Source organism: Gopherus evgoodei, chromosome 5 (genome assembly GCF_007399415.2).
Source record: "Gopherus evgoodei ecotype Sinaloan lineage chromosome 5, rGopEvg1_v1.p, whole genome shotgun sequence".
Taxonomy (NCBI): Eukaryota; Metazoa; Chordata; order Testudines; family Testudinidae; genus Gopherus; species Gopherus evgoodei.
The window spans coordinates 70,044,019-70,069,438 of record NC_044326.1 but is presented as its reverse complement, the minus strand read 5'-3'; the positions used below and the strand labels follow the sequence as shown (position 1 = coordinate 70,069,438).

Sequence of the window (25,420 nt, the reverse complement as noted above, 5' to 3'; positions counted from 1 at the left end):
AAAATAGAGACTAAATCAAAAAGGAGAAGAATGTCCATCTTTTTCAGGTAGCTCTTCCAGTGAGACCCACAGGTTTTTCTTCCTTTTCCTGAATACCCACATAGCTGGAAGGAAAGAAGAAAAGAGAGCCCATCAGAAAGGAGAGAGATTCCCCACTTTCCTCTCAAAATCAGGAAAAGCTTGGCATATCTTTCCTGGTGTTCCAAATCTCTGTGTTAGAGTCAGACTGGCAATGAGAAACTGGCCAAGGCTCAGGTGGCCAGAAAACACAAACCTAAATCTTGCCATAGGAACTTCTGTCTCTTCATCAGAATCACTGGAGCCTAATGTCTTGAATCTTAGGAGATCTATAGGCGGGGAAAAAAAAAAACAGGAAAACTTCTCTTCCTCCACCTGAGAGGAGGGTCAGCTGTTGGTGTCGGAACACAAGGACCAGGAGGAAAAGACAGGATATTTGAGACACTTTCAGGTTGTCACAAGCCTAGTTCTTCCTCTGGGACAGTCCCCCAAAAGAAGAAGTGGGGGGAAAAGAGAAGGGGGTGTGGGTGGGGTCAAGAAAGAGAATTAGATTAGTAAGAATTTTTTCTCTTTGGAATACAAATTGGAATTATCAGAATTTCTATGCATGGATTACTAAAGGATGTTACTGGACCTGAATGGGAAACTTTTGCAAAAACATGTATCTGGGAAAACTTGCTAAAATATTCTGTAAATTACTACACAATAGGACAAGGCTAATGAATTGATCCAAAGTACGTATGGTCCTCTCCTGGAATGGGCACCTCTGATTGTTTAAAAAACAAATCTCGTGGCTGGGGCATATTCCTATGGAATATCTGTGAGCAGCATTCAAGTGTTTCTCCTCAAGATGCCCTTCATGTCTCCACTAGGGTAATGAAGGTAGATCAACAATTGTCTCAAGGGTCTGACCTCACAGGGTCCCAGAGCCTGGCCTCCAGCCCAAGCCTGAACATTTACACCATGACTAAACAGTCCTGTAGCCTAAGCCTGTGATAGCTGGCATGGTCCAACTATGGATTTTTAACTGCAGTGTAGACTTATCCTCAGATGGAATACAAGCCTTGCTACAAATCAGGGTAGTCTTTTTGTTGTCATGCATATGTGTTTTGTGTCAGTTGGACTCTCCTGTATGTACCTGATTGATATATACTAGTATCCAAAATACGCTAGAAAGGTTGAAGTGCTGCATGAATAGCAATTTATTTTTTGGATTAACTGCTTGTTACATGGGTCAGTAACTTTCTAGATTTTGTTTGTTTGTTCGTTTTTGTTTTTAAGTATTTGGTCTTGAGTTGCTACAGAATTGATTATGGTCTGTTTAATACCTACACTGGTCTTAATGCGAAAGATATTTCCTCCCAGTAGGGATGATTTAGAGCTAACTTTACTATTTTCCCCAAAATTTATGGTAGTAAAGTACACATTCCTCACTGAGTACTACAGACATGTGAAGTTTAAAGATTTCAGTCTGAATTGTTCTGAATTTATCAGATTGTGAAAAGGCATCAGAATAGTCCAGAGCATGGAAAACACTGGAAGTTTTTATTTGTTTATTTATTTGTTTTTAAGACCCATTCATAACTTAAATGGTTAGATTTTTCTTTAAACCTTAAGGGAAAAATATCTCTAAGTTACAGTAAGACTTGCAAAAGATTTTTTTTTGTTCACCCAGTTTTTTTCTCTACCTTTCTACATATTTCCCCAAACTGAGTTTAAACTCCATCCCCTAATGGCCACAGAACGGGTGTCTGGAACACCTTTTTGTGTTTTTATTACAGTTAAGTATGCTTTTTCAGGGCCTATGCAGCTTTTATATAAGCCTTTTTGCTTTACACACTTCCCCTTATAATACTCTCATATTTGCTTAAACAGCTGTTGTTTCCTTGAAATAAAGATTCATCCAGATCCCATAAGCTGGTTGTATAGAGCTGTCTTCAGACCATAATGATACAACTACCTGACATTGAGTAAAACACAGGTCTTTGTTCCACCTAAGCAAGCTATTTAGGAAGCAATAACCCAGCTATGGAATTTGAACTCTGATTTCCCTTTCTAGCAGTAATAATTCTAGTTTACTGACTGACCTATATATTCTATGCTTTTAGTTTGAATGAGGAAATACACAGACATTAATTTGTGCGGTACCTTGGCTTAATAGCATATTGGGAAATGTTATAGAATGTCAGAAAGAGGACACTGTCTAGGGGAAAAAAAATACATGAACTTCACTGGTAATCTTATTGCAGTTTATAATTGTCATGTTTGTTTTTTTCTTTTTAAGAAAGAGAATATCCTGTATTAAACTTGTCCCAAAATCTAAAAGAAGAATAGTGTGTGAAATAATGGCAACTGGAGACTTAAAAGGAAGTTTACGCAAGCTAGAACAAGGACTTCGCTTGTTAAACTATCCTAGAGATGTGGATTACACAGGGTAAGAGGCAATTAGTTATTTTGAATGCACTTGTGCTTATTCATCATGATGATCACAAAAATGTAAACAGTTCTGGCAATTGTTAATAGAAATTTCACCACAGAGTCAATATCGAAATTATGATATGTGTATGCTAATGGCAGGGTATGGTAGATACCTAGTCAGATTGAATACACATTCCAAATCATTTAATTATATAGTGTCAAATTTTGTTTCTGCACACTAAGAAATAGGTTATTCCTGTTGACAAAGCTGATAAAATATTGATGTTTCGGGGTTGAGATCGGGCTGTTGCCATTGTAGACAGTCTTGACTTTTATTCGCAAATATCTTCAACAGCCAAAGATGGGACATTGAAGGGGCAGAACTCAAAGTTACTATTGAGAATTCTTTCCCAGGTGTCTGGCTGGTGGGTCTTTCCCATATGTTCAGGGTATACTGGCTGGCATATTTGGGAAGGAATTTTCCCCCAGGTCAGATTGGCAGAGACACTGAGGAGTTTTTTTTGCCTTTCTCTGCAGTGTGAGGAATGGGTCACTTGCTGTTTGAACTAGAGTAAGTGGTGAATTCTGTGTAACTTGAAATCTTTGAATGAAGATTTGAGAACTTCAGTAACTCGGCTAGAGGTTACAGACCTGTTTGCAGGAGTGGGTGGGTGAGGTGCTGTGGCCTACAATGTGCAGGAAGTCGGACTAGATGAGCATGACAGTCCCTTCTGGCCTTAAAGTCTGTTACCTGGTTCAGCTGCAGGTGTTTTATTGAACAGTAGACATATGTCTAGATACTAATATCACCCTTTGCAGCTGTTCACAATTGCACAATTGACTTGGGACACTTCTGTGGGTTTCATTTTCTTTGAAGCTTTAGGATAGGGGCCTATGTTGGAGGCAGGATGCATTACAACTAGATATTATTTTACATATCTCTTATGGGAAATCGATCAATAGTGCAGCTTCACCAGTGAGAGCACTAGGGTAGAAAGACACTGGTATTTTTACCATTGCCCTCTTCTCAGTGCAAGTCCAGAGAGGTAGTGATAAGAAGTGTCACTGCTCGCTCTATACTAGCACACTCAGTAGTAGTAGTTCAGTACTAAGAGAAAGCACTGCAGTTCTTCCCACATTATCATCCAGACCTGAGCAGGGTCAGATGACACTGATAAAATGCTTGTGCATTTTCTACTGTAGCACTACCCCAAGTGCAGCTGAAGTGTTGAGAGATGTCACACAAAATGTTATTACGGGTACAGCCTGAGATGATTTGCCTCATTTGCACAAATAAGTTACTCTTCTCCCTAGTGAATGGATTCAGTATTTTAATAATCTGTTGAATGTACAATGTCACAATGAAAATATTCAGTATTTAATACAACAGTTATTGCACATTCAGTTTTCCTTGGTATCACCAGTCATTTGTGTAAGTAGTTGTAAATCAAGATACACTTCACTCAGTTTGTTACTGAGAAAGTTATTTGTCCTTGTAGTGAAGCAATGACTCACCGATGTGGCGCCTCCTGCTGGTTGTCTTGGGAATTAGCTCTTCACTAGCTTTAGAGCATCCTCTGCAGGCCACTGTCTCACCTGCCGCTGACTCCATGGCCCTCCCCGACTCTGGTGCCCCTTTCCCTGGGGTTCTGCCCTCCACAATACCCCTGCTCTGGATCTCCCCTCCCAGGAGAACCCCCACCCTCTATACCTACCTTGCCTCAGTGGCTACTGCTGGCCTCATCTAGCCCCCCGCTTACTGGGGCAGACTGCAATCAGTAAACCACTCATCACCGGCAAGCAGGTTTTGGACCTGTTGCCTTTGCCTACCCTCAGGCTACACCTCTGTAGGCCCTGCACAGGGCCTGCAGCCGGGGGAGTTACCAGGCTGGCACTCCCATCTCCTCTTGCCTTTCCCCAACACTACTCTACTCAGGTCCCCTTCTCTCCCAGGCAGCCAGGTCCTTCTCTCTACAGCTGGAGAGAGAGTGATTTAGCTCCTGACTCACAACCCTTTTATAGGATCAGCTGTGGTTGCTTCCCCAGTCAGCCTAGCCTTTTCTCTCCGGAGTGGGGTAACTGCCCCGCTACGGTGCTTTTCTCTCTTTAGCAATGCTTTAACATCACAAGTGACTTGGAAATACATATCCAGTTTAGGACTGATGACAAGATCCATGTAACCATGTAAACAGCAGGCATAAACGCTATAATTTTGTAACTATTAAATACCAGCTTCGCAGTGAGGGTGTAAGAATTCTGTAATATGATATATTGTCCAAATACAGAGCCAAATATGGATTTTAAGTTATTTCACTAATGTAATTTGACTTTGATATTCCCTTTCGGTAGTCTATAACTTGTGGAACCAGGGAGGAGGAGCAGCATTTTTACTAACTTTTATGATGGTTCTCTGAGCTATTGTATGGGGTAAGAAAGCTAGGGAAAAAGTTCTTGGGGCCTGATTTTTATTCTCTTTCCTACCTCCCAAAACTGACTCTCTCTTCTCCCACTATTTGGGGTCTTGCCAGCCTCAGAACAGGCATTTGGTTAGCTTAGAGCTTCTGTACACAAGCATTTCCCAAGCAACACCCCCTGCAGTGTGAAAGTGAACAGGCACATTTCATGTATGTTCCTTTTCAGTTTCACTTGGGAAAGTACTTGTGCGCAAGAGTATAGTGTTAGTGTCTGTGTGACTCCTGGACACAGTCTCCACAGGAGTCAGTAAATGGAAAAAACAACAGCTTGTTACAAGGAAAGGTGGATCCTAAGCTACTGGACTGCAGATGTGCTATATACTTGGTTGAATAAATGACACACTATTGCAAAAGCTTAAAAAAAAAAGACATAGTTTCCTTATGCTTGCTGCAGAGCTAGGCAGTTAAGTGCAACAGAATTCTAGAGGCCCAGGGTAACAGTGTGACTATTATGAAAAGTGTAACATGCAAAACTTAAATATTATCAAAAAATCCCCAAAGGTGCATGCACAAATGCAAGAGAGAGGGAGATTTTGGCATACTTGGTGATATAATTTGATCCACTGTTTACTAATTTTTCCTGTAGTGCCTTGATTAAAGTTGGACCTTTGCAAAATATCCACTTTTTCCACTGTGCTGTGGAAGCAACAGCAAGTCGCTGAAGTTGTTTATATTGAATACTTCACATTTGGCTTAAGGAAAGTTCAGCTGGAGTTTTTCATTTAAATTGATCTTAAAGCTAATGTAATTCTTTCATTTATAATCATGTTTATGAATTTTGTACAAGAGGAAAAAGCAGTACATTTTTCTGGAAACAGAGGACTGGCTTTATAAATAATCTTAGTACATTAACCAGTTCCATAAACTTAAGTGGCTCAATAAAGCAAAAATGTTGTTTAATCCCTTTGAAGTTTTAGTTCTTCAGTGATGGAGAGTAAATGTCAGTGAAAATGTATATCTTCTAATAGATATGTTAATATACAGAAGGCCTATTGATAAAGGTGGAGGGGTAATAAAAAGATTTATATGGCTACTCAGAGAGATTGAAAACAATGTTAGTGTAGAAAAGATGGTGTATGTCAATGTTCTTCTTTGAGTTATTGTCCACATCTTCCTGGTGTACATATGGCCCATGCACATGAGATCAGATTCTTACGACCTGCAGTGTGTGTTTGGGTTTGCACCTGTGTTCTATATGTCCTTGCCTGTGCTCCTCTCCCGCTCGTCAAAAAAGAGGGTATAAAGAGCAGAGCAATCCCAACCATTCCTTGTTTCATTCTTACCAACCGTGGTAACAAGACAGAAACCCTGCAGTGTGCAGTTACTTCTCTATATTCAGTGTTAGTGTTAACTAGTTAGTTTTAATCTTTTTCCTGTTGGCAAAAATACGTTTGTTTAGTCAAATATTTAGGTTTTAGGGCCTATCTCACCCCCTGCAGCGTGGGCCCGCATGCGCGCGCACACAAAATAGAGGGGCTCTCACAATATGGAAGAAGTGAAATCCCTGGAGTTTAAAACTTGACTCTCTCAAGAGAAATTTTAACAACACTTAACAGGTACTCTAGATGCTTTTGTTTGCCTAGGTGAGGAATACGTTCCATACATATTCCCGAGAAGCTGGTTAATAAAAGATATTACCTCACCCACATTGTCTCTCTAATATTTCATATATCACTTCTCTAAGTGGATTCAGAAAGCTCGAGAAAGCTCTTAAAATTGTTCCTCATGTAATGCTCTATGTCAGCCTCCATGGATGCCAGAAAGAAGGATGTAGTGAGACCTCAGTTCTCCAATCAGTCCCTCTCCATGAGCACCCCAGTGGGCCAGTATTTCACCCTGAACTTGCACACTGTGTCCACTAAGAGGCCTTCGGTCGTCTGCCTCCATTCTAGCATCAGATATGAGCTGAGGCATAAGTGCCTCCCAAGTCAGACACGAGCAAGTCAGATACCTGCTCATATTTGGCTCAACTGTTAAAGAGTGGTCCAGAAGGCTGACGGAAATCCATCTGGTGCCTCGGTATTGAGTGTTAAACGTGTATCTGCAGTACCAACAAAACATGTGGACTGCCCTTGCTCCATCATTGGCCCCTTGGAACCTGGTGTGCAGGTACCACATGTACTGGCACCTAAAGCATGTATGAGTAAAGTACAGAGTGATCTAACTGTAGGATTAATAACAGTGTCAGTGAGGATGCTGATAGCTAAGCTACCAGTTAATGAGTCATCAGTACAGCAGATGAAGGAGGTATCTTCAGGTACCAACAGCAGATGAAGGAGGTTGGCAGGTACCAACATCATCCCCTGCCCAATTAGGGAAAATACTGCAGAGCCAGAGCACTCCTGAAAGGATGGCTTTCCCACCCCACCCCTTTGGAAAGAAGTATACTCTTTCTCTTCATCCTCACTGAGACTCAGTAGGGAGTCATCTCCTACATAGCCACCCTCTCCCACTTGGGTAGCACAATATAATCAGGAAGCAACCTGGGACTCACAGGGAAGATATTGGTACCCCCCATCCCAGTACCCCCTTATCAGCCTTGGCCCTACTGGGTACCTGTGCATGTGTAGTCATATTCTCATAACCCTGTAATTTCTGCCCTTTCTAAAGTTTAGACAGCCCTTCCCAAAGAGGCAGTATAGACCAACCTAGGCAGGTCAGCTAGTGCAACCTCAGATACAGAGAAATGAGGAGGAATATGATATGGAACAACATCTACAAGGGAAGGAGCAACTTTTCCCTGTTTTAGTTTCCTCATCCTTCCCCAAGAAGGCAGTAAATCCTCATTGGATAACTTCAAGGAGTTCCAGGACTTCATCAAGCATATGGCAAAGTCTCTGGAGATATTTCTGGAAGTGGTACAAGAGAAACATGACAAGCTTCTGGAGAGCTTGCACTCTTCTACACCTGGCAGGCTAGCAATGCTGACAAATGAGGAATTGTTGGAGACAGCAGAAGACCTTTGGCAGACTCCAGCCACACCCAACTATGCAGACAGAGGGAACAAAGTCCCTTCAGATGCCTACTTTGGTAGGGCTGTCCCACAATCATTGTTTAAGTAGGACTCCTTCTACCTACCTCCAAGCAAATAGACAGCTGCTTATTATTCACCAAGAGTGGAATCTGTGTGGACAGTCACTTGAAGAAAGATTACTGTACCTTCAAGACTGGTTCTTTAAGATGCATTGTCCACCTGGATTCCATGACCTATCTTCCTTTCTGGTTATTACAGAATTCGTGCTCCTCTAGGCTTGTGTATTGGTAAAGGAATCTGAGGGATAGTTGGGCTAACCGCCTTTTATGCCCTTGAATGGATGAAGGCACACTTCTAGGGCAAAGGTGTGGCCTAAAGAATCCAGTCTCATATGTCTGCTGTTTATGCGCACCAAGAGTAGAGTCTGTGTGGGCAACAAATCTTCAAAAGACACAGTTTATCTAAGGTACATCTCTTCCCCGATATAACATGACCCAATATAACATGAATTCGGATATAACGTGGTAAAGCATTGTTCTGGGTGGGTGTTTGGGGGGGACAGGGCTGTGCGCTCCGGCAGATCAAAGCAAGTTCAGTATAACGTAGTAAGATTTTTTTTGGCTCTCGAGGACAACATTATATCGGGGTAGAGGTGTAATTAACCATTTTTTAATAGAAGCCTGAAAATTGTAACACAGGTATTGTAGCTAGATAGGTTCTTTGAATTATTAGACCTCAAGGTTGGTGGGTGGACTAAATAAGAAAATGGAAAGTAAAAGAGAATTTAGGCTTGTTTTAATAAATAAGTCAGTATTTGCATGTGTTTATGCCTCTTTGTGGCCATAATCCCTTCTGAAAAGTCTTAAATTCCACTCAGTATTCAGGCTGAGTGCATATAACTTCAGTAAGACTGGCCTTTAAAGTATTGATGAAGGAATAGTGCTTTTTGAACACTTTGTTACCCACATAACAGCGTTTTGGGTATTGCAAGTAGTAGAGTTCTTGATTAAAATAATTCTTTCATGAAACTGAAGGCAATTCATATTAGTCTCACTCTGATATTCAGTTATTGCATTCTGCTTTTATCTTTGTCATTGCAGTAGTAACTTGCTTTAATTTTAGGAAGGAAGGTATTCCAGTTACATAGTGCAGATGATAGGGCTTCATTAATTCATTGCCTTTGGCATCCTGCTCATCCACAAAAGGACTCAAACAAGAGAGAGAGAGACTATAAGATGTCTGTGCATCTGCCTTTAGTCTTTGTGGCCTGCTGAAGCTGTAAAAAATATAAAAAACTGAATAAAGAAATGCATTTCTAAATACTGCTGTTAAGCAGAGCTTGAAAAGTTTACCATTATCTGAAGTGTAATCCTGCTAAGAGGTAACAGCAAAAGATTCACATCAGTGAAAATCAGGGCAAAGTGTTTTCCCACTCGGTGGAAATCTGACTTCCTTGGATTAGCAACAAAAAACTGGAATGACATAAAGACACAAAACAAAAATAAAAATAAACATTCAGAGACACTATAAAACACTTATTACAATACTAATACCCAGATACAAAGAATGAGTTTAGGTAAGGGTAAAGGACTATATTTCAGTTGCTGAGTACCGTCTTTTTTTTCTGTTCCAGTATTTAAAAGGTAGGTCTAGATTTCTACCCAAAATCTGTTTGCACAGGAGTTATCACTGTTCATTGTGTTAGCTGTATAAAGTGTGGCAGTAAAATCATGGAACGTAGTTCAGACTTTTGTTTAATTTAAGATCTGTACTTTGTCCAAATAAGCACACCACCAATTCTCTGTGTGTGTGTGTGTGTGTGTATTTTGCATATTTGGATTGGTTTGATGGAAAAGGGAAGTAGGTGCTGCAAAAGCAAATAAATTGGGTAAAAGTGTCAGTATTCAAGCTCAGGTAAAAATGGTAATTTACACTCTACTAAACACTGGGCTTAGAACACTGTATATGAGTGTCTTTTTCTATGAGGAATTAATATGGCTTATGAACTAAATTGCATAGTATGTGTCTTGAATTTCCATTTTATAACACTGAGGGTTTTTTTAGATCTGTTCTTTTCAGGAATTATCTTTTTGCAGAGTGAGTAAAAATCTCACCCTCTATTAAAATTTTGTTTATACCATGGTTCTGTCTCATATACAAGAGTGCTTTAAACTTCATATTCAACTACTCAGGGGCTGGGCTAAAAGTTTTCTATTATATACTCCCCATAGTGCATAGTGGAATGTCTGCTGATGTCCTTAGGAAGTTTGTAGAGAGATCAAGACGTTGATATGGCCATTATGTTGTAACTAAACATTTGGCTATTTTGTTTGGTGCATTATTGTCACATTTATGGCTCAGTGACAAGATCTGCTCCCATTTGGGCCACTTTTATTTCTGCCTTTTGTTTCTTCTCTTTCCCATCCTTCCTCCTTTTGTCTTTGTGAGCCCTGAGTTGTCTCTGCATTTCCTTCTGTTCAGTAACATCCAGTTTCGGACCCAGTGTGCTTTACTTCTACCTGTTTCTGCATTCCATCTGCTAAAATGATCAATGGTAAAATACTTTAATGTTGACAGTGAAGTATCATTTTAGAGTTGACACTCCAGGGTGAGTCATAGGGAGAGAGGAGTGTGAGTCCATTTCAGGCTGTCTTCAGACTCAGGCAGATTTCACTGAATCAAGTGACCTAAATGTGAACTATATTTTTATTTCTGAAGCCAAAAGGGCTATAAACTTACTTAAAAAGGATGAGGGTGGAAGGGGAGAAGGAAGCTGTGCTTCTACACAATTTCGATATGTCTTATGTGCCATACAGATATACCTTACAGGCTGTATGTTTGACACCACTGGTTTATACTGATCACTGATTATTTACTTCCATTTACTGTGCAAAATACTTCTCCTTTTTTCCCCCAGCAGTTCTTTAAAGGGTGATCCAGCTGCGTTTTTACCCATCATCAGTTATTCCTTCACATCCTTCTCAACTTACATAGCAGAACTTTTGGTGGAATCTGATGTAGAGCTCACGGCTAAAAGCGATTTGCGTTTTATTGAAGCTATCTATAAGGTATCTAACTTTACGTTCATTGAGTTTTATGTATCTGATTACCCTGCCGAACATTTAATATGCGTTTCTGCTGGATAATAGAATAATTTTGAAAATGGCAATATTGGTGACACAATCATTTGGTAACTCCTGCACAAGAGGTTTGGGGCCTGGGTCACTTGCTGGAGGATTCTCTGCACCTTGAAGTCTTTAAACCACAAGTTGAAGACTTCAGTAGTTCAGACATAGGTCAGGGGTTTGCTACAGGAGAGGGTGGGTGAGATTCTGTGTCCTGCATTGTGCAGGAGGTAAGACTAGAAGATCATAATGGTCCCTTCTGACCTTAAAGTCTCTGAGTCTGTGAGTAAATTTATCTGGGTTGATTTGTAAAGCATATTCAAAGTGTCTTCTGCTTGGTGTCTAGAGTCAAGATTTCAGAGGAGCCATGACCAGTATGTGGCAGGTCCAAATTTTGATTTATAACTTACTTGTTTTCATTATCAGAGGGGTAGCTGTGTTAGTCTGGATCTGTAAAAGCAGCAAAGAGTCCTTTGGCACCTTATAGACTAACAAATGTATTGGAGCATGAGCATTCGTGGGTGAATACTCACTTCGTCAAGTGCATCCACGAAAGCTCATGCTCCAATACATCTGTTATTCTATAAGGTGCCACAGGACTCTTTGCTGCTTTTAATGAAAAGAGCTAATATCAACCTTCACGAATCTTTACTCTTTAGTTGATACTATTATTGTTTGTATTATTGTAGTTGCTAAGACTGCCAGTCATGGACTAGGACCTCATTGTGCTGGATTCTGTACAGACAGAACAAAAAGACAGTCCCTGCCCCAAAGAGCTTACACCAAAGTGTAAGACAAGAGACAACAAATAGGTACAGGCAGATTGACAGAATACAAGAAACAATGAGACATAAGTGGTCAGAATGAAAAGCTGTGGTATCAACATACCAGAAGCCTAGCCAATGTCAAGTTATTAGCAAATACTGTGATATACTTTTCTATTAAATTACATCTTAAATCAACAGACTGTAGATATGTAAGCTTACCTGAAACATTCATTGTACAATGTATTATGCAGCCTAAAGTTGACTGAGAGTGTGCTTTATTGCGACTGAGGAATTTAAAACCAATTCTAAGTGTTCATTTTGCAAACATCTATTCTTGAGTTGTTCCTATGATGTGCCTTTCACACTGGTAGCTATAACTCAGGTACATGCAAATTTGATCTTTTTAGTACTTGCACCATAATCTCATCAAGACTATTAGAAATTCTATACAATTCTAATATTAAAGGTACATTAGACTTAAAAATCTAAGAATTACTTGCATTGTATCCTGATTATTTTACTATTAATCTAGTTTATATTAATTGGAGAAAATACAATTTGCTACTTAAAATTGTTTTATCTCAGTTCTCATGGTGAGTACTGAGTAGAGGGAATACTGCCAAACTCTGTGACTGGATGGAAGTATGTATGGGTTAGAGAATACGTTATGTAGGAAAAACTGTGCATCGTAGATTACAATAACATAAGGAGTATTTAGGACTTGCTATTTTATATATAAAAACACATTTCAGTCTTACATGCTAATTAAATGAAAGTGAGCTGGCTAAAGCTCAGCATAGAGAAAAATGAGAAGATGATGTTGGGGTGCAGGAAGCAGTTGGAAGAGAGGGCGGATGTAATGTACACCCTACTGGCCGAGACCCTGAGCGCCCAGGGCTACAAGATCCAGATAAATGCCCTGATCATGGGAGCCCTGGGCTCATGGGAGCCCCACAACGAGCTGGTTCTGAGAGCGTGCAGAGTTGGTCGATGCTACACCCGGCTCATGAGACAGCTCATGGTGTTCGACACCATCAGGTGGTCCAGAGACATTTATATGTAACACATCACAGGACACCGCCAATACCACACTGAGTAACTGAGACTGCTGATCAGGGAAATAACCCCCTTTCTTCCCTGACAAACCAAAGGACGCACCTGACCCATGTACTTATCCACTACACCGATACTGTCTTGGACTCCTTGTTCATTCCATGGGTGGTGTACCCGAGCCCACTTATCCACTGACACTTCAAAAACCCTTGCACCCCAATCTAGGTCTATGCCTGTTATGCGATATGTATGTATCTCTTCATCCTTGCAACTGATACCTGTAACCCCCCATAGCCCAAGCCTGATCCCAGATGTACAGTACCTTTCCTCTTTAACTTGTGTATATTTCATTTTAAACATTAACTTTAATAAAATTTTTATATTGGTTTTCTTGCTTGAAAGACTGTCTACCATGAGTTACCTAGTTTTGCAACAAAGGATGATTTTGGACATCCTCCCTCCCCATAGTTGCAGTGAGGTGATTCAATAGCACTAAACCAGTCAACTTTTTGCAGTCTGGTTCTGACAAAGAGGTTATGAATTTTCCTTTTGAATACAGACCTTGCCACTGTTACCCACATCTGTTACTGTAAGATTAGACTTTTGCAATAGACTGTACTTGGTGCTACACCTTAAAAGAGTTTGTAGGCTGAAGCTGGTGCAGAATGCAATACTGGCTCAGTATTTAGCAGAACATTTTATTAGGAGCATGTGACACCAGTTTATTGCTGTCTGTTTGGTCTCCAGTTAGTTTAAGGTATTTGCTATGATCTCTAAAGTCCTAAATGGTCTGCAATCTGCATATCTGGGGGATCCCTTTTTTCCCAGTGGCATTCTGCCACTGCTGCAGTCAGCTGTGGTGCACAAGTGGGATTCCAATTTATAAAAAGAGTGGGGGTTGTGGGCGAGACATTTTGTGTGAGCTCCAGGGCTCTGGAACTTGCTCCCTCACCTTGGTCCAAAATAGCTTGATTTTGGGTAATCCTATGGGCTTTCCTCTGGCTTTTGGAGTGTGTTGAGGATATACTGCTTGCATTTTGAAGGGATGAAAAGGAGCTTTTTTATAGGTGCCTAGCCGGGTCTTTTCTGATTGCTTAATACTTCTGGTGTTACTAACTGAGGGTGTCTCTACACTGCAGCTGGGACCATGCTTCCTTGTGCAGGTAGACAGCAGGTTAGCACACTAAAAGTAGCAGTACTTGGGTGGCTAGCGTAAGCTGCTGCCCATTCTGCAGCCACACTGCTATTTTTAGGATGCTTACTTGAGCAGAGCTAGCACGTCTGTCTACCTGTGCTGAAAACATGCTTTCAGCTGCAGTGCAGATGTACCTTTAGAGCTAGGGTGCTAAGCCTGTACATGCATCATCTTTTTATATTTTTATTCTTTTAAAATTGAAATAAAATCGGAACAGTTATTAATTTTAACCTTGTCTTATATATGGTTAGGTAATATTTTAATGTAATTTGTTGCTAGCTGGTTGGTTCATGTGTGTTTCAATTTAATCTAAAGCTTGTACACAAAAATCTTCCCATCAAGTTTGTGTTCATAATGTATTGCTTTAATGAATATCCAAGATTTCTAACCTTTAGATCTTGCTGATAATTTGATTCAAACTGAATTAAATTATCAGCTTTCTTTTTACAATATTTTTTGTTTTGTTTTTCATGGAATTGAATAGACTAATTTGTCAAGTTATTTCTTTGAAAGTTTCTTTATAGATAGTTATGTAGACTTAAAATTTGGATGGTTTAAAACATCACATTTTAAACATAAATATGAAAATTTGCAGAGACTTCTGCTTGTTATATACAGACTGCAGTATAGATTTTTTCACTGGTACAGTGTGTGCAATTATCCTTAAATTACCTTATAAATATGTTGTATGCCTGGGTTAAAAGTAGGTGTGTGGTGCCATTTTAGTTAAGACACTTTACAAAGGTGTGGGGTTTTTTGTGTTTTGCTTTTTGGGGGGGAGTGGAGGCTTGATGTTTTTTACTGTGAGGGGGAAATACTCAAATGTAGGTTTTCAGTTGGGTAGAGATGTGCTGCCCATTTTAACATAAAGTAAAAATATGGTTTCAATTTTCATATTCCTGTAAGTGCCAGTTATTGTTGAAATAACATCATATTAATATCAATAGATTAAGAATCAAAATATTTGATTTTTGCAGAGCTTTATATTTAATCCGAAGAGGTTCACATAAATACACATTTTGTCCATTTTTTAAAGTTTTTGTGAAATTCTGCTTTTTATTATAGCAATGCACTTCACTACATGACACTGCACTTTGTATCTATGATTCTATATATTTTCTAACTATAAGGGTATTTAAGCACGATAATAGGTTTGTATGGGAGGTTGTGGAATCCCCATCACTGGAGATTTTTTTTAAATAGACTGGACAAACACCTGTCATGGATGGTCTAAGTTTACTTGGTTCTGCCTCAGTGCAGGGGGCTGGGTTTGGTGACCAATCGAGGTCTCTTCCAGACCTTCACTTCTATGATTTTATAATTCTCTCTAGAGCTGAAACAAACAAAACTGTTTTTAGTGTGCATTCATATTTCTAGAACTCTCCAAAACTTTTTTCCAAATTTGTTTAGTTATTTAGACACGTATTAAGTTTGGTATTTGTATTTCTTTTGTTTTTTAAAGAAGTGATTTGATTTAAGAGTGCCTGGCAGATTGGCATATGAAGGGAGTTCCAGTTATGGGGGCAGCTTAAAATATACAAAGACCAACGTTGGTGTGAAAAGATTCACTGGCAAAGCTAAGGGGGCAAAAGGGGCAATTGTGCAAAAATAAGAACACAAATATAGTTTCTACAGAACATAGAATATACAGAGGTTTGGGAAACTAATAAAGTTTTTTACTCTCTTGCAGCTGCTTCGAGATCAGTTTCAATACAAACCAGTTTTAACAAAACAGCAGTTTCTCCAATGTGGCTTTGCAGAAAGGAAAATACAGATTGTTTGTGACATTATCAGTGCTGTAATGAAAAAGCATAAGGAATTAAGGAATATTAATAAGGTACTGATCAGGGTGATACTTTAGATATGATTTACAGTATTTGAGAGAAAGATTAACTATATTTTGTAACATATTTCAGTTCAAATGTTGCTCTAAGTAGAAAAAGAACTACAATAAGGATCACTGAAGTTAGTATAGGGGGGAAAAAACGCTAAATCAGAGTCCATCCCCTTACAAATTCAGTATGTACTCTCCCAATATAGAGGATATATCAGATATTTAAGTGATTCTAAATATCTACACTTGCCGCTAGCCAAATGACCTAGACCAGGGGTTCTCAAACTTCATTGCACCGCAACCCCCTTTTTACAACAGAAATTACTTTATGACCCCAGGAGGGGGGACTGAAGCTTGAGCCCGTTCAAGCCCCGCTGCCCTGAGTGTGAGTGTACGTGGAACATAGCCAAAGGGCTTCAGCCCTGAGGTGGGTAGGAGGCTGTAACCTGAGCCCCATCACCCAAGACTGAAGCCCTCAGGCTTTGGCTTCAGCCCCACATGGTGGGACTCGGGCTTCAGCCCCAGGAGATGGGGCTCCAGCAAGTCTAACGCCAGCCCTGGCAACCCCAATAAAATGGGGTCACGACCCAGTTTCAGAACCACAGACATAGACATACTAACATTTTGTAGTGAACAGACAAAATTTCAAGCAAAGATAAACAAATTCACACCATTAACAGTAAGTTTCATGTACTCTGTTACGCTTCTGGATGTAGTAAGAATATAATTGCAAAATAGTTCATTGTACTTCTGGAAAAATTGTTAAGGTAGATAGGAACAAAAATCGAACATCTGCTCATTTGAGATTTTCTTTTTTTTTTTTTTTTTAATTTTCTGAAAAGTGTGACACTAACAGTATAGTGTTCAGAAACAAACATCTGCAACAAATTGTGTGTCTGTATATATTCTTACTACTTGTATGTGAGTTTTAGTTGGATTTCACAATACACATTTTGGGTCTTATTTATATATAGATCTTAATATGTATCGATTTAGTGTTAGGGCAGGTAAGAAATCTAGCACATCAGTTGATACTGGGTGTATGGGTAAGTTCCTTTCAGAAAAGTAATTTGAAACTTGTTCCTATTTCATACAAACTTGTAGGATGTAGGTCGGGGTGGTCAAACTGTGGCTCTCAGTTAAAGTGCAGCTCACCTCCGTGTCTCCCTGCCCCATTCTCCGCTTACCAGTCAGCGGTGTGGGGAGAGCTCAGGGTTTCTGCCCAAGGGGAAGGAAAGGTCTCAGGGCTTCAGCCCCGCTGGAGGCACCTGCCAGGGCTTGGGGCTGAAGCCCTGGCAGATGCCTTCCCCAGGGCAGAATTCCCTAGCCCTGCCTCAGAGCAGGAGCTCTGCAGGGCTGAAGCCCTGAACCCTGGCAGGCATGCCCGGCTCTTGAACTTCTGAAGGTTATCGCATGTGGCTCAGAGGATCAGTAATTTTGGCCACTCCTGATATAAATAATCATTGCATGTAATGCTAGCGTTAAGAAGTTCTATTCTATGCATTTGTAACTTGTGACCCGTATAACTATAAGGATATATTTTCCTATTATTTAATCAGTGTTAAATACCTTACAACTATTTTTTCTTTTATATCCATGGCCAGGCTAGACCCAATCTCATATGTGCAAAATGTGGTTTGAGAATGTATGTACATTAGATTCACTTTCAAGTGTTTGTTTTAGCCATTATTAGCATTCTTAATTTCACATTTTTTTGGTCAATATTTTATAATGAAAAAATCCAAACCTGTTTCATATGTATGATATTCAATCGGATCATATAGTGATAATTTTTAACTGTCATTTTCCCCCCTAAAATAAACTTTGCTAAATGTGGGTTTTTTGTTTATTTTAAAGGCTAAATCTCAAACAAGAAAAAAAACCAGGTCTTTAAAATCTGAGTCACAAGCAAATTGTGAGAAACTTCTTGCTGATCCTGTTATTTGCAGGACTGTGATTTCTCAGCAGGTATGAAAATAGAAAGAAAATAGTTTTGCTTTTTTATGTATACAGTTTAAAGTTCTTTGACCCTAGTGATATTAACAAATCAAATCAAATTAGGGCTGATCTGCAGTTGTTCAGCAAGCCAGTACCTTCCTAGAATGTAAGCTTCCATTTAAAATAAACAAAAACTTTAGTTGTGAAGATAAGTGTAAAAACAAGATGCAAACAGATGCAAAGAGTGGCTCTGAGAAATGTGCTCTGCTTCAGTTCACACTGATGTCTAATGATGGTATTTAAAGTATCATTGTAATTTAACTGTTTCATTGGTGATCAGATATGAAAGAAAGGAGAGGGACAAACATAATATGAAGACATGCATAATCTATTAATGGTGGGTAGAACTTGGGCTATGAATGTAGTTTGAATTCTTTCTAATATAACTGTAAGTAACACTACAATAATCTGTTATTAGAAATGCTTTTTGATATACTGCCAAAATCTGGATTTGTGTTTCCTTAACACATTTCTCAGTATAATATGTTTGATCTACTAACCTCTGCTACTGTTATACACCTCTACCTTGATATAACGCTGTCTTCGGAAGCCAAAAAATCTTACCACGTTATAGGCGAAACCGTGTTATATTGAACTTGCTTTGATGCACCAGAGTGTGCAGCGCCTTCCCGGAGCACTGCTTTACTGCATTATATCTGAATTTGTGTTATATTGGGTCATGTTATATCGGGGTAGAGGTGTACTGTGAGTGAGGCAAAGAGGTTTTACTCTTATTCACAGAAGATTGAATCATAGAAGATTAGGGTTGGAAGGGACCTCAGACGGTCATCTAGTCCAATCCCCTGCTCAAAGCAGGACCAATCCCCAGACAGATTTTTACCCCAGTTCCCTAAATGGCCCCCTCAAGGATTGAACTCACAACCCTAGATTTAGCAGGCCAATGCTCAAACCACTGAGCTATCCCTCCCCCACTTCCCCCAAGGCAGCAAAGTTACACCCTGCAGAACTTTACAGAACTGTAATTGTTTAGTAAATCCAGACAGTCTCTACTCAATAGCAGAACGTAGCATCACTTGCTGTTAAAATCTGTCCTCGTCACAAAGATTACCTGCTTCTGGCATAATTTACAACCTGACTCTACCCTTTCTGCATGATAAAGTAGAATGGGGAACACATGGGACTCCTATGGACAGATAGTCCACAGCTCCTTTGAAGAGAGGAATCTGTCAGCGACACTAAAATATGCATTAATCAACCAGCATAGAAGAAACCATTGATTGATACTCACAACTCTGCTAACCATTGACCATTGGTTACTTCTCTTTTTAAAACATGCTAATTGTGAAGCTAGCAGAGAAGTCTTCAATTCTACCTTTCGGCTGCCAGTGTTCTAGATCCTTTTCATTCTGGCTTTTGGTCAGTGCATGATACAGGAAAAGAGCTTATTGCTCTGGGCAGGAGTAGGTCTTCCATCATAGACAAGAGAAATAGATTCCTACTCATTTTGCTAAACTTCTTGTGACACTTGATACTATTGATCACCTAGTACACCTGTCTAGTCTCCAAGAGACTTCAGGGGAAAATGGAAATACGCTGAAATGGCTCAGATTCTTATTGTGGTGAAATCAGAAGGTCATCATGGACAGTTGTTCTTCCACTTCCAAAGCCATCACCTCTGGAGTCCCACAATGCACATGATTCTTCCCTTTATTATCGTGTTGCCAATAGGAGGCCATCAAGGGTATGTCTACACTGCAGTTAGATACCTGCAGCTAACTGGGGCTCAGGCCAATGGGCTGTTTAATTGTGGTGTATACATTTGGGCTTCGGCTGCAGCCAGAGCTGTGGGACTCCCACCCTATAGGATTCTAGAGCTGTTGCTCCAGCCTGAGCCTGAACATCTACAATGCAACTAAACAGCCCTTGGCCCAATCCCTGCAAGCCTGACTCAGGTGGTACGGGCCAGCTGTAGGTTTTTAACTGCGGTGTAGATATACCCTGAGAGATTTCTTAAAACAGGCTGAAGTGCAGGTAGTGCATGAAAGACACCGAACTCTGCATCTCCTTTAAGCTAAAATAAACAACGTTGTCTTCTTGCTTCCTCATAGTTTTGATTCAAAGCCTAGTTGAAAATATCTGGGTAAAGATATATAGAGGGAAAATTGAGGTGATGTCCTTGAAGGGAACCAAATCAGGAAGAGGAGGTGGATTTAGGCATTTCTATTACAAATAACAGAAATATCCAAAATACAAGACCTGATAGTAATGGGGAACTTTGCCCAGACATCTGTTGGAAAAGTAATACAGCAAAACACAAAATGTCGAATATATTCTTGAAGTGTAGTGGGGACAAGTGGAATGTATTAGGGACAACTTTTTGTTTCAACAAGTGAAGGAAATAAGTGGGGGCATCCACTTTAGTCTTAATTTTGACCAACAGGGAGGAATTGGTTGCAAACCTGAAGGTGGAAGGCAATTTGGGTGAAAGCAATCCTTTTGAATTATGAAGTTTACCATTTCATGAAAGAAAGGAGTGAGAGCTGTAGACTTCAAAAAGCAGACTTTTAACAAACTCAAATAACTGGTAGGTAAGATCCCATGGGGAAAATAGTCTAAGGAATAAGAGTTCCAGAGAGCTGGTGGTTTCTCAGCTATTAAAGGCACATCTGCAAACTATTCCGATGCAAAGGAAAGATAAGAATAGTAAGAGGCCAATATGGCTTTTTCAGTAGCTCTTCAATGACCTGAAAATAAAAAATGAATTCTAGAAAAAGAGGAAACATAGATAATTGGCTAAGTAGGAGTACAAAAGAATAGCATAAGCATATAGAGACAAAATCAGAAAGCCCAAGGCACAAAATGAGTTACACCTAAGTAATAAGAAGAGGTTCTACAAATTACTTTGGAACCAAAAGAAAGCAAAGGAAAAAATAGGTCCTCTACTTAGAGGAAGGAATGCTAATAATGGACAACATCAAGGAGACTGTGGAGTTTAATGCCTATTTTGCTTCAGTCTTCACTAAAGTTAATGATGACCAGATACTCAGCACAATTGATAAGGGGGAAGGAACACAAGCCAAAATAGGGAAAGAACAAGTTGAAAAATATTTACCTAAGTTGAATTTCATCAAGCCTAGGTGATTTGATTATATTTATCCTACAAGACTGAAGGAACTAGCTGAAGCAATCTCTGAACCAATAGCAATTATCATTGAGAATTCATGAAGGAAGGGTGAGATCCCAGAGGACTAGAGAAAGGAAAACAGCACCTCTCTTTAAAAGGGGAAACAAAGAGGACCTGGCAATTGGACTGGTCAGGCTGACTTGGATACCTGGAAAGATACTGGAACAAATTATTTAAAAAATCACTTTGTAGGCACCTATTGGATAATAGGATTATAAGGAATAGCTAGGATGGATTTGTCAAGAACAAATCATGCCAAACCAACCTAATTTCCTTTTTTGGCAGGGTTACTGGTGTTAGGCCTGAATAAAGATACAGCAGACAAAACCAGGTATGCCAACCTGACCAAAGTCAGGCTAACAGAGGATTGTGTGTAATCCCTGAGTGGAAAACACTGAGAAGCAGCAGCATGTCTCACAAGCGCTGGGAAAAAGTAAAATAAAAGAGAAGCTGCATTCGTGGCATAGTACCAGATGTGCTGTGTTCGGGCAGCTTCTTTGAAAAACTGATAAGAGCCCTAGTTTCCCAGCCTCCTTGTTTTCACTCCCTGGTTTTGTTCTTTGTTTGTTTTTAACTCCCCTACATCTCTAACTTTAGGCATGCATGTATACTAAAGGTGTCTAGTTTTTAGTTGTTAGAAGAAGGGGGTGGGTTGCTCCAGTAAATAATTTATGACGCGATGGAACTGTCTATATAGGCTTATACTAAGATGTAAAAAGGGGGCTGGTTCTCTCTGGAGACAAGCTGCTCTCTATTGATGCGTGCACTTGTTAATAAAGAGCTTTTGATCGGACCTTGCTGGTGTTGCCTGTCTCTCTCGCGGTCAGACAACGAACTTTGCCGTCGGGGTTAGAGTCCCTGACATCTTTGGCGACTTCGCCTCTGTCTATATTTTTTCCTTCACAGCCAGCTGGGGCCGAAAGCAGCCCCTCCCTGCACCAAGCACAGTCCGCGCCGATTCCTGACCCTGAACGCAGAGCAACCCCCTCCTTCCATCCCGGGACCAAGATGATTTTTAAATTAACCCGTTCCTTATGTCTTTTTCTTTTTTCTCCTCTCTCCCATTAAACATTTTAGTAGCAATGCTAACTACTTTAGACAAACTTTTCCCTTGCGTACCATCTGGATGCTCTCTAAATCTCTTTGCAATATCCTTTGCACATTGTGACATGAAAACCATTTTAACCATCTCCTTTCCATGATTAGTTTCAGGATTTAAATTCCCATGCTTTTTAACTTCACAAATCAGTCGAGCACAAAAGTCAGAGAGGTGCTTATCTGGATGCTGAACACAAGCAGTCACCTTGCTCCAATTTGGAGTAGCCTCCCCTGCATCTCTAATACCATTTAAAACAGCTTTTAAAAATCCATCCAACTTTGTCCTTTGAGCTGGATTATTGGGATTCCAGTTAGGGTCAGTAATTAGCCAAGGTGCATTCAAATGAGCTGCAGATTTTTCTTTTACTTTTTGTCTTTCATCTTTTGTCATGAGAGTATCTAATAACTGATTTACATTTGCCCAAGTGGGCACATGAGTGAAAAAGATTGTGCAAAACATTCTTTCCACTGCCTCAGGATTGTCCCATAAGTGAGGCATAGTGCACTGCCAGTTAAACAAATTTGAAGTTGCAAACAGGGTATGGGTAAAACCATCTCATGTTCCCCAGCAACCAGTAGAACCAGATAAGTTTTCAGCGAGGCTTGTCATATCATGGGTGTCTCAGAAACATTCTCCCTCATGGAGTTAAGTAACCTAGTAGGGGTCCACAAGGGCAAGGACGAGGGCTGCTGTAATATTGGGGGTGTTTGAAAAGCAGTCCCTGACCAAGTTTGCAAAAGGCTGGCTGGAGGCTGCACAGAGGGGGTGAGGCTGCCTGATTCTTTTGAAGATGAGGGACCATCACTCTGAGCTCCCCCTTGATTCTTCTCTGTCCCTGAACTGTCCCTAACCTGCTTTTGAATCTTTGCACTCCATCAGGCGGGGAAAAACAGGAACAAAATTGTCCTCCTCCTGGTGTGGCTCTGGGGCATATGGTGGGGGATTTTTTTTTACAAGAGCTCTCCATACAAACAGCTTCAAAAGCTATCCATCCCTCCATGGGTTCATAATTATACCATACAAACAAGTAATCCATTTGTCCCAGCCTAAGATCAACCAAAATATCCCTTAAGGAGTTCATCCTATCTGTGGAAAAGGTTTCACCCTCCGGCCAGTCTCTAGTCGGGGACAAATGAAAGGTAAATGATGGCCATTGGATCCAACACAGATTTCTCATCTTAAATTTAATTAGACCAGCTGTCTCAGAAATCTCTTTCCAATCTCTAAGTATCAGAGACAACGGGGCGTCCCCCGGGCACTTATTGCCAACTTGTCCCATTTTAATGAAGGGACTCTAACCCCTCTTTCCCGGGTCGAGGTAAAGGGACTCTAACCCCCACCTCCCCGCGTCGAGCGCTTGCTTACCTCTCCGGGGACTCAAACACCTGGACTGGGACTCAAACCCAGGCTGGGACTCTAACCCAGACAACTTGGATCCTGCGCAAACCTGGACTGGGACTCTAACCCAGACCTGGACTGGGACTCTAACCCAGACCTAAGTTGTCAGGGACTCTAACCCCGACAACCTGGACCCTACTCAAAGGGTAGGTGGACGTTGCTGGATTTCTACGAGCTTCAGCTGGTTCACAGAACACGCCTTATCGCCAACGCAGAGATCAGATCACCAGGCAAGGCTCCTCTAAACTGGAGGATGCGCGCTGCGTTGCCTCAGGGTCCGATCCCCCGCCGGAGAGTCAGACGGGTCCCGGCGGAGTCGCCAAAGATGTCAGGGACTCTAACCCCGACGGCAAAGTTCGTTGTCTGACCGCGAGAGAGACAGGCAACACCAGCAAGGTCCGATCAAAAGCTCTTTATTGACAAGTGCACGCATCAATAGAGAGCAGCTTGTCTCCAGAGAGAACCAGCCCCCTTTTTACATCTTAGTATAAGCCTATATAGACAGTTCCATCGCGTCATAAATTATTTACTGGAGCAACCCACCCCCTTCTTCTAACAACTAGAAACTAGACACCTTTAGTATACATGCATGCCTAAAGTTAGAGATGTAGGGGAGTTAAAAACAAACAAAGAACAAAACCAGGGAGTGAAAACAAGGAGGCTGGGAAACTAGGGCTCTTATCAGTTCTTCGAAGGAGCTGCCCGAACACAGCACATCTGGTACTATGCCACGAATGCAGCTTCTCTTTTATTTTACTTTTTCCCAGCGCTTGTGAGACATGCTGCTGCTTCTCAGTGTTTTCCACTCAGGGATTACACACAAACCTCTGTTAGCCTGACTTTGGTCAGGTTGGCATACCTGGTTTTGTCTGCTGTATCTTTATTCAGGCCTAACACTGGCTTAGTGGATAGGGAGGAAGCATTAGACATGATCTTGATTTTAGTAAGGCTTTTGACACAGTACCCTATGATATACTCATAAACAAATTTAGGGAAATACGATCTAAATGAAATTTAGATGCATCTGACGAAGTGGGTATTCACCCACGAAAGCTCATGCTCCAAAACGTCTGTTAGTCTATAAGGTGCCACAGGATTCTTTGCTGCTTTTAAATGAAATTACTATCAGGTAGGTGCATAACTGACTGAAAGATCTTCCTCAGAGTAGTTATCAATGGTTTGCTGTCAAACTGGGGGAGAATATCCAGTGGGGTCCACAAGAATCTTTTCATTAATGACTTGGAAAATGGAGTGGAGAGTACACTTATAAGTTTGCAGATGACACCAGGCTAGGAGGGGTTGCAAGCAATTTGGAGGAAAGGATTAGAATTCAAAACAACCTTGACAAATTGGAGAATTGGTCCAAAACAACAAGATAAAATTCAATAAAGCCAAGTGTGAAGTGCTTCATTTAGGAAGAAGAAATCAAATGCACAACTACAAAATGGAGAATAACTGGCTTGGTGCTAGTACTGTTGAAAAGATTCTCTGGGTAATGGTGGATCATAAACTGAATGTGCATCAACAGGGTGATGCAGTTGCGAAAAAGTCTAATCTGGGGCATATTAACAAGAGTTGTATGTAAGGCATAGGAAGTAATTTTTCTGTTCTGTTTGGCACTCATAAGGCCTCAGCTAGAGTATTATTGAATACTGGGCACCACACTTTAGGAAAGATGTGAACAAATTGGGGAGACTCCGAGAAGAGCAACAATGCTAAAGGATTTAGAAACCCTGACCTCTGAGGAAATGTTTAAACAAACAAAACTGGCCATGGTTGGTCTTGAGAAAAGACTAAATGGGGGACCTGATAACACTCTTCAGATATGTTAAGGGGTTTTATAAAACAACTGTGGTCAATTGTTCTCTCTGTCCACTGGTGGTAGGACAAGAAGTAATTGCCTTAATCTGCAGCAAAGGAAA

General features: G+C 40.5%; 1 protein-coding gene across 10 annotated transcripts in view; it reads left to right on the top strand.

Annotated features, from left to right (window-relative positions):
• CEP44 (centrosomal protein 44) overlaps positions 1–25,420 on the top strand; it is a 46,891-nt gene that overhangs the window by 7,880 nt on the left and 13,591 nt on the right. For 6 of the 10 annotated variants that reach the window (XM_030563171.1, XM_030563172.1, XM_030563173.1 and 3 more), the window contains 4 exons: positions 2,303–2,452; positions 10,802–10,952; positions 15,715–15,861; positions 17,716–17,826. In XM_030563171.1, coding sequence (XP_030419031.1) covers positions 2,364–2,452; positions 10,802–10,952; positions 15,715–15,861; positions 17,716–17,826 — 498 coding nt within the window. In that variant the 5' untranslated portion in view covers positions 2,303–2,363. The remainder of the gene's footprint in view (positions 1–2,302; positions 2,453–10,801; positions 10,953–15,714; positions 15,862–17,715; positions 17,827–25,420) is intronic. The other 4 variants (XM_030563176.1, XM_030563180.1, XM_030563178.1 and 1 more) reach the window with 3 other exon arrangements.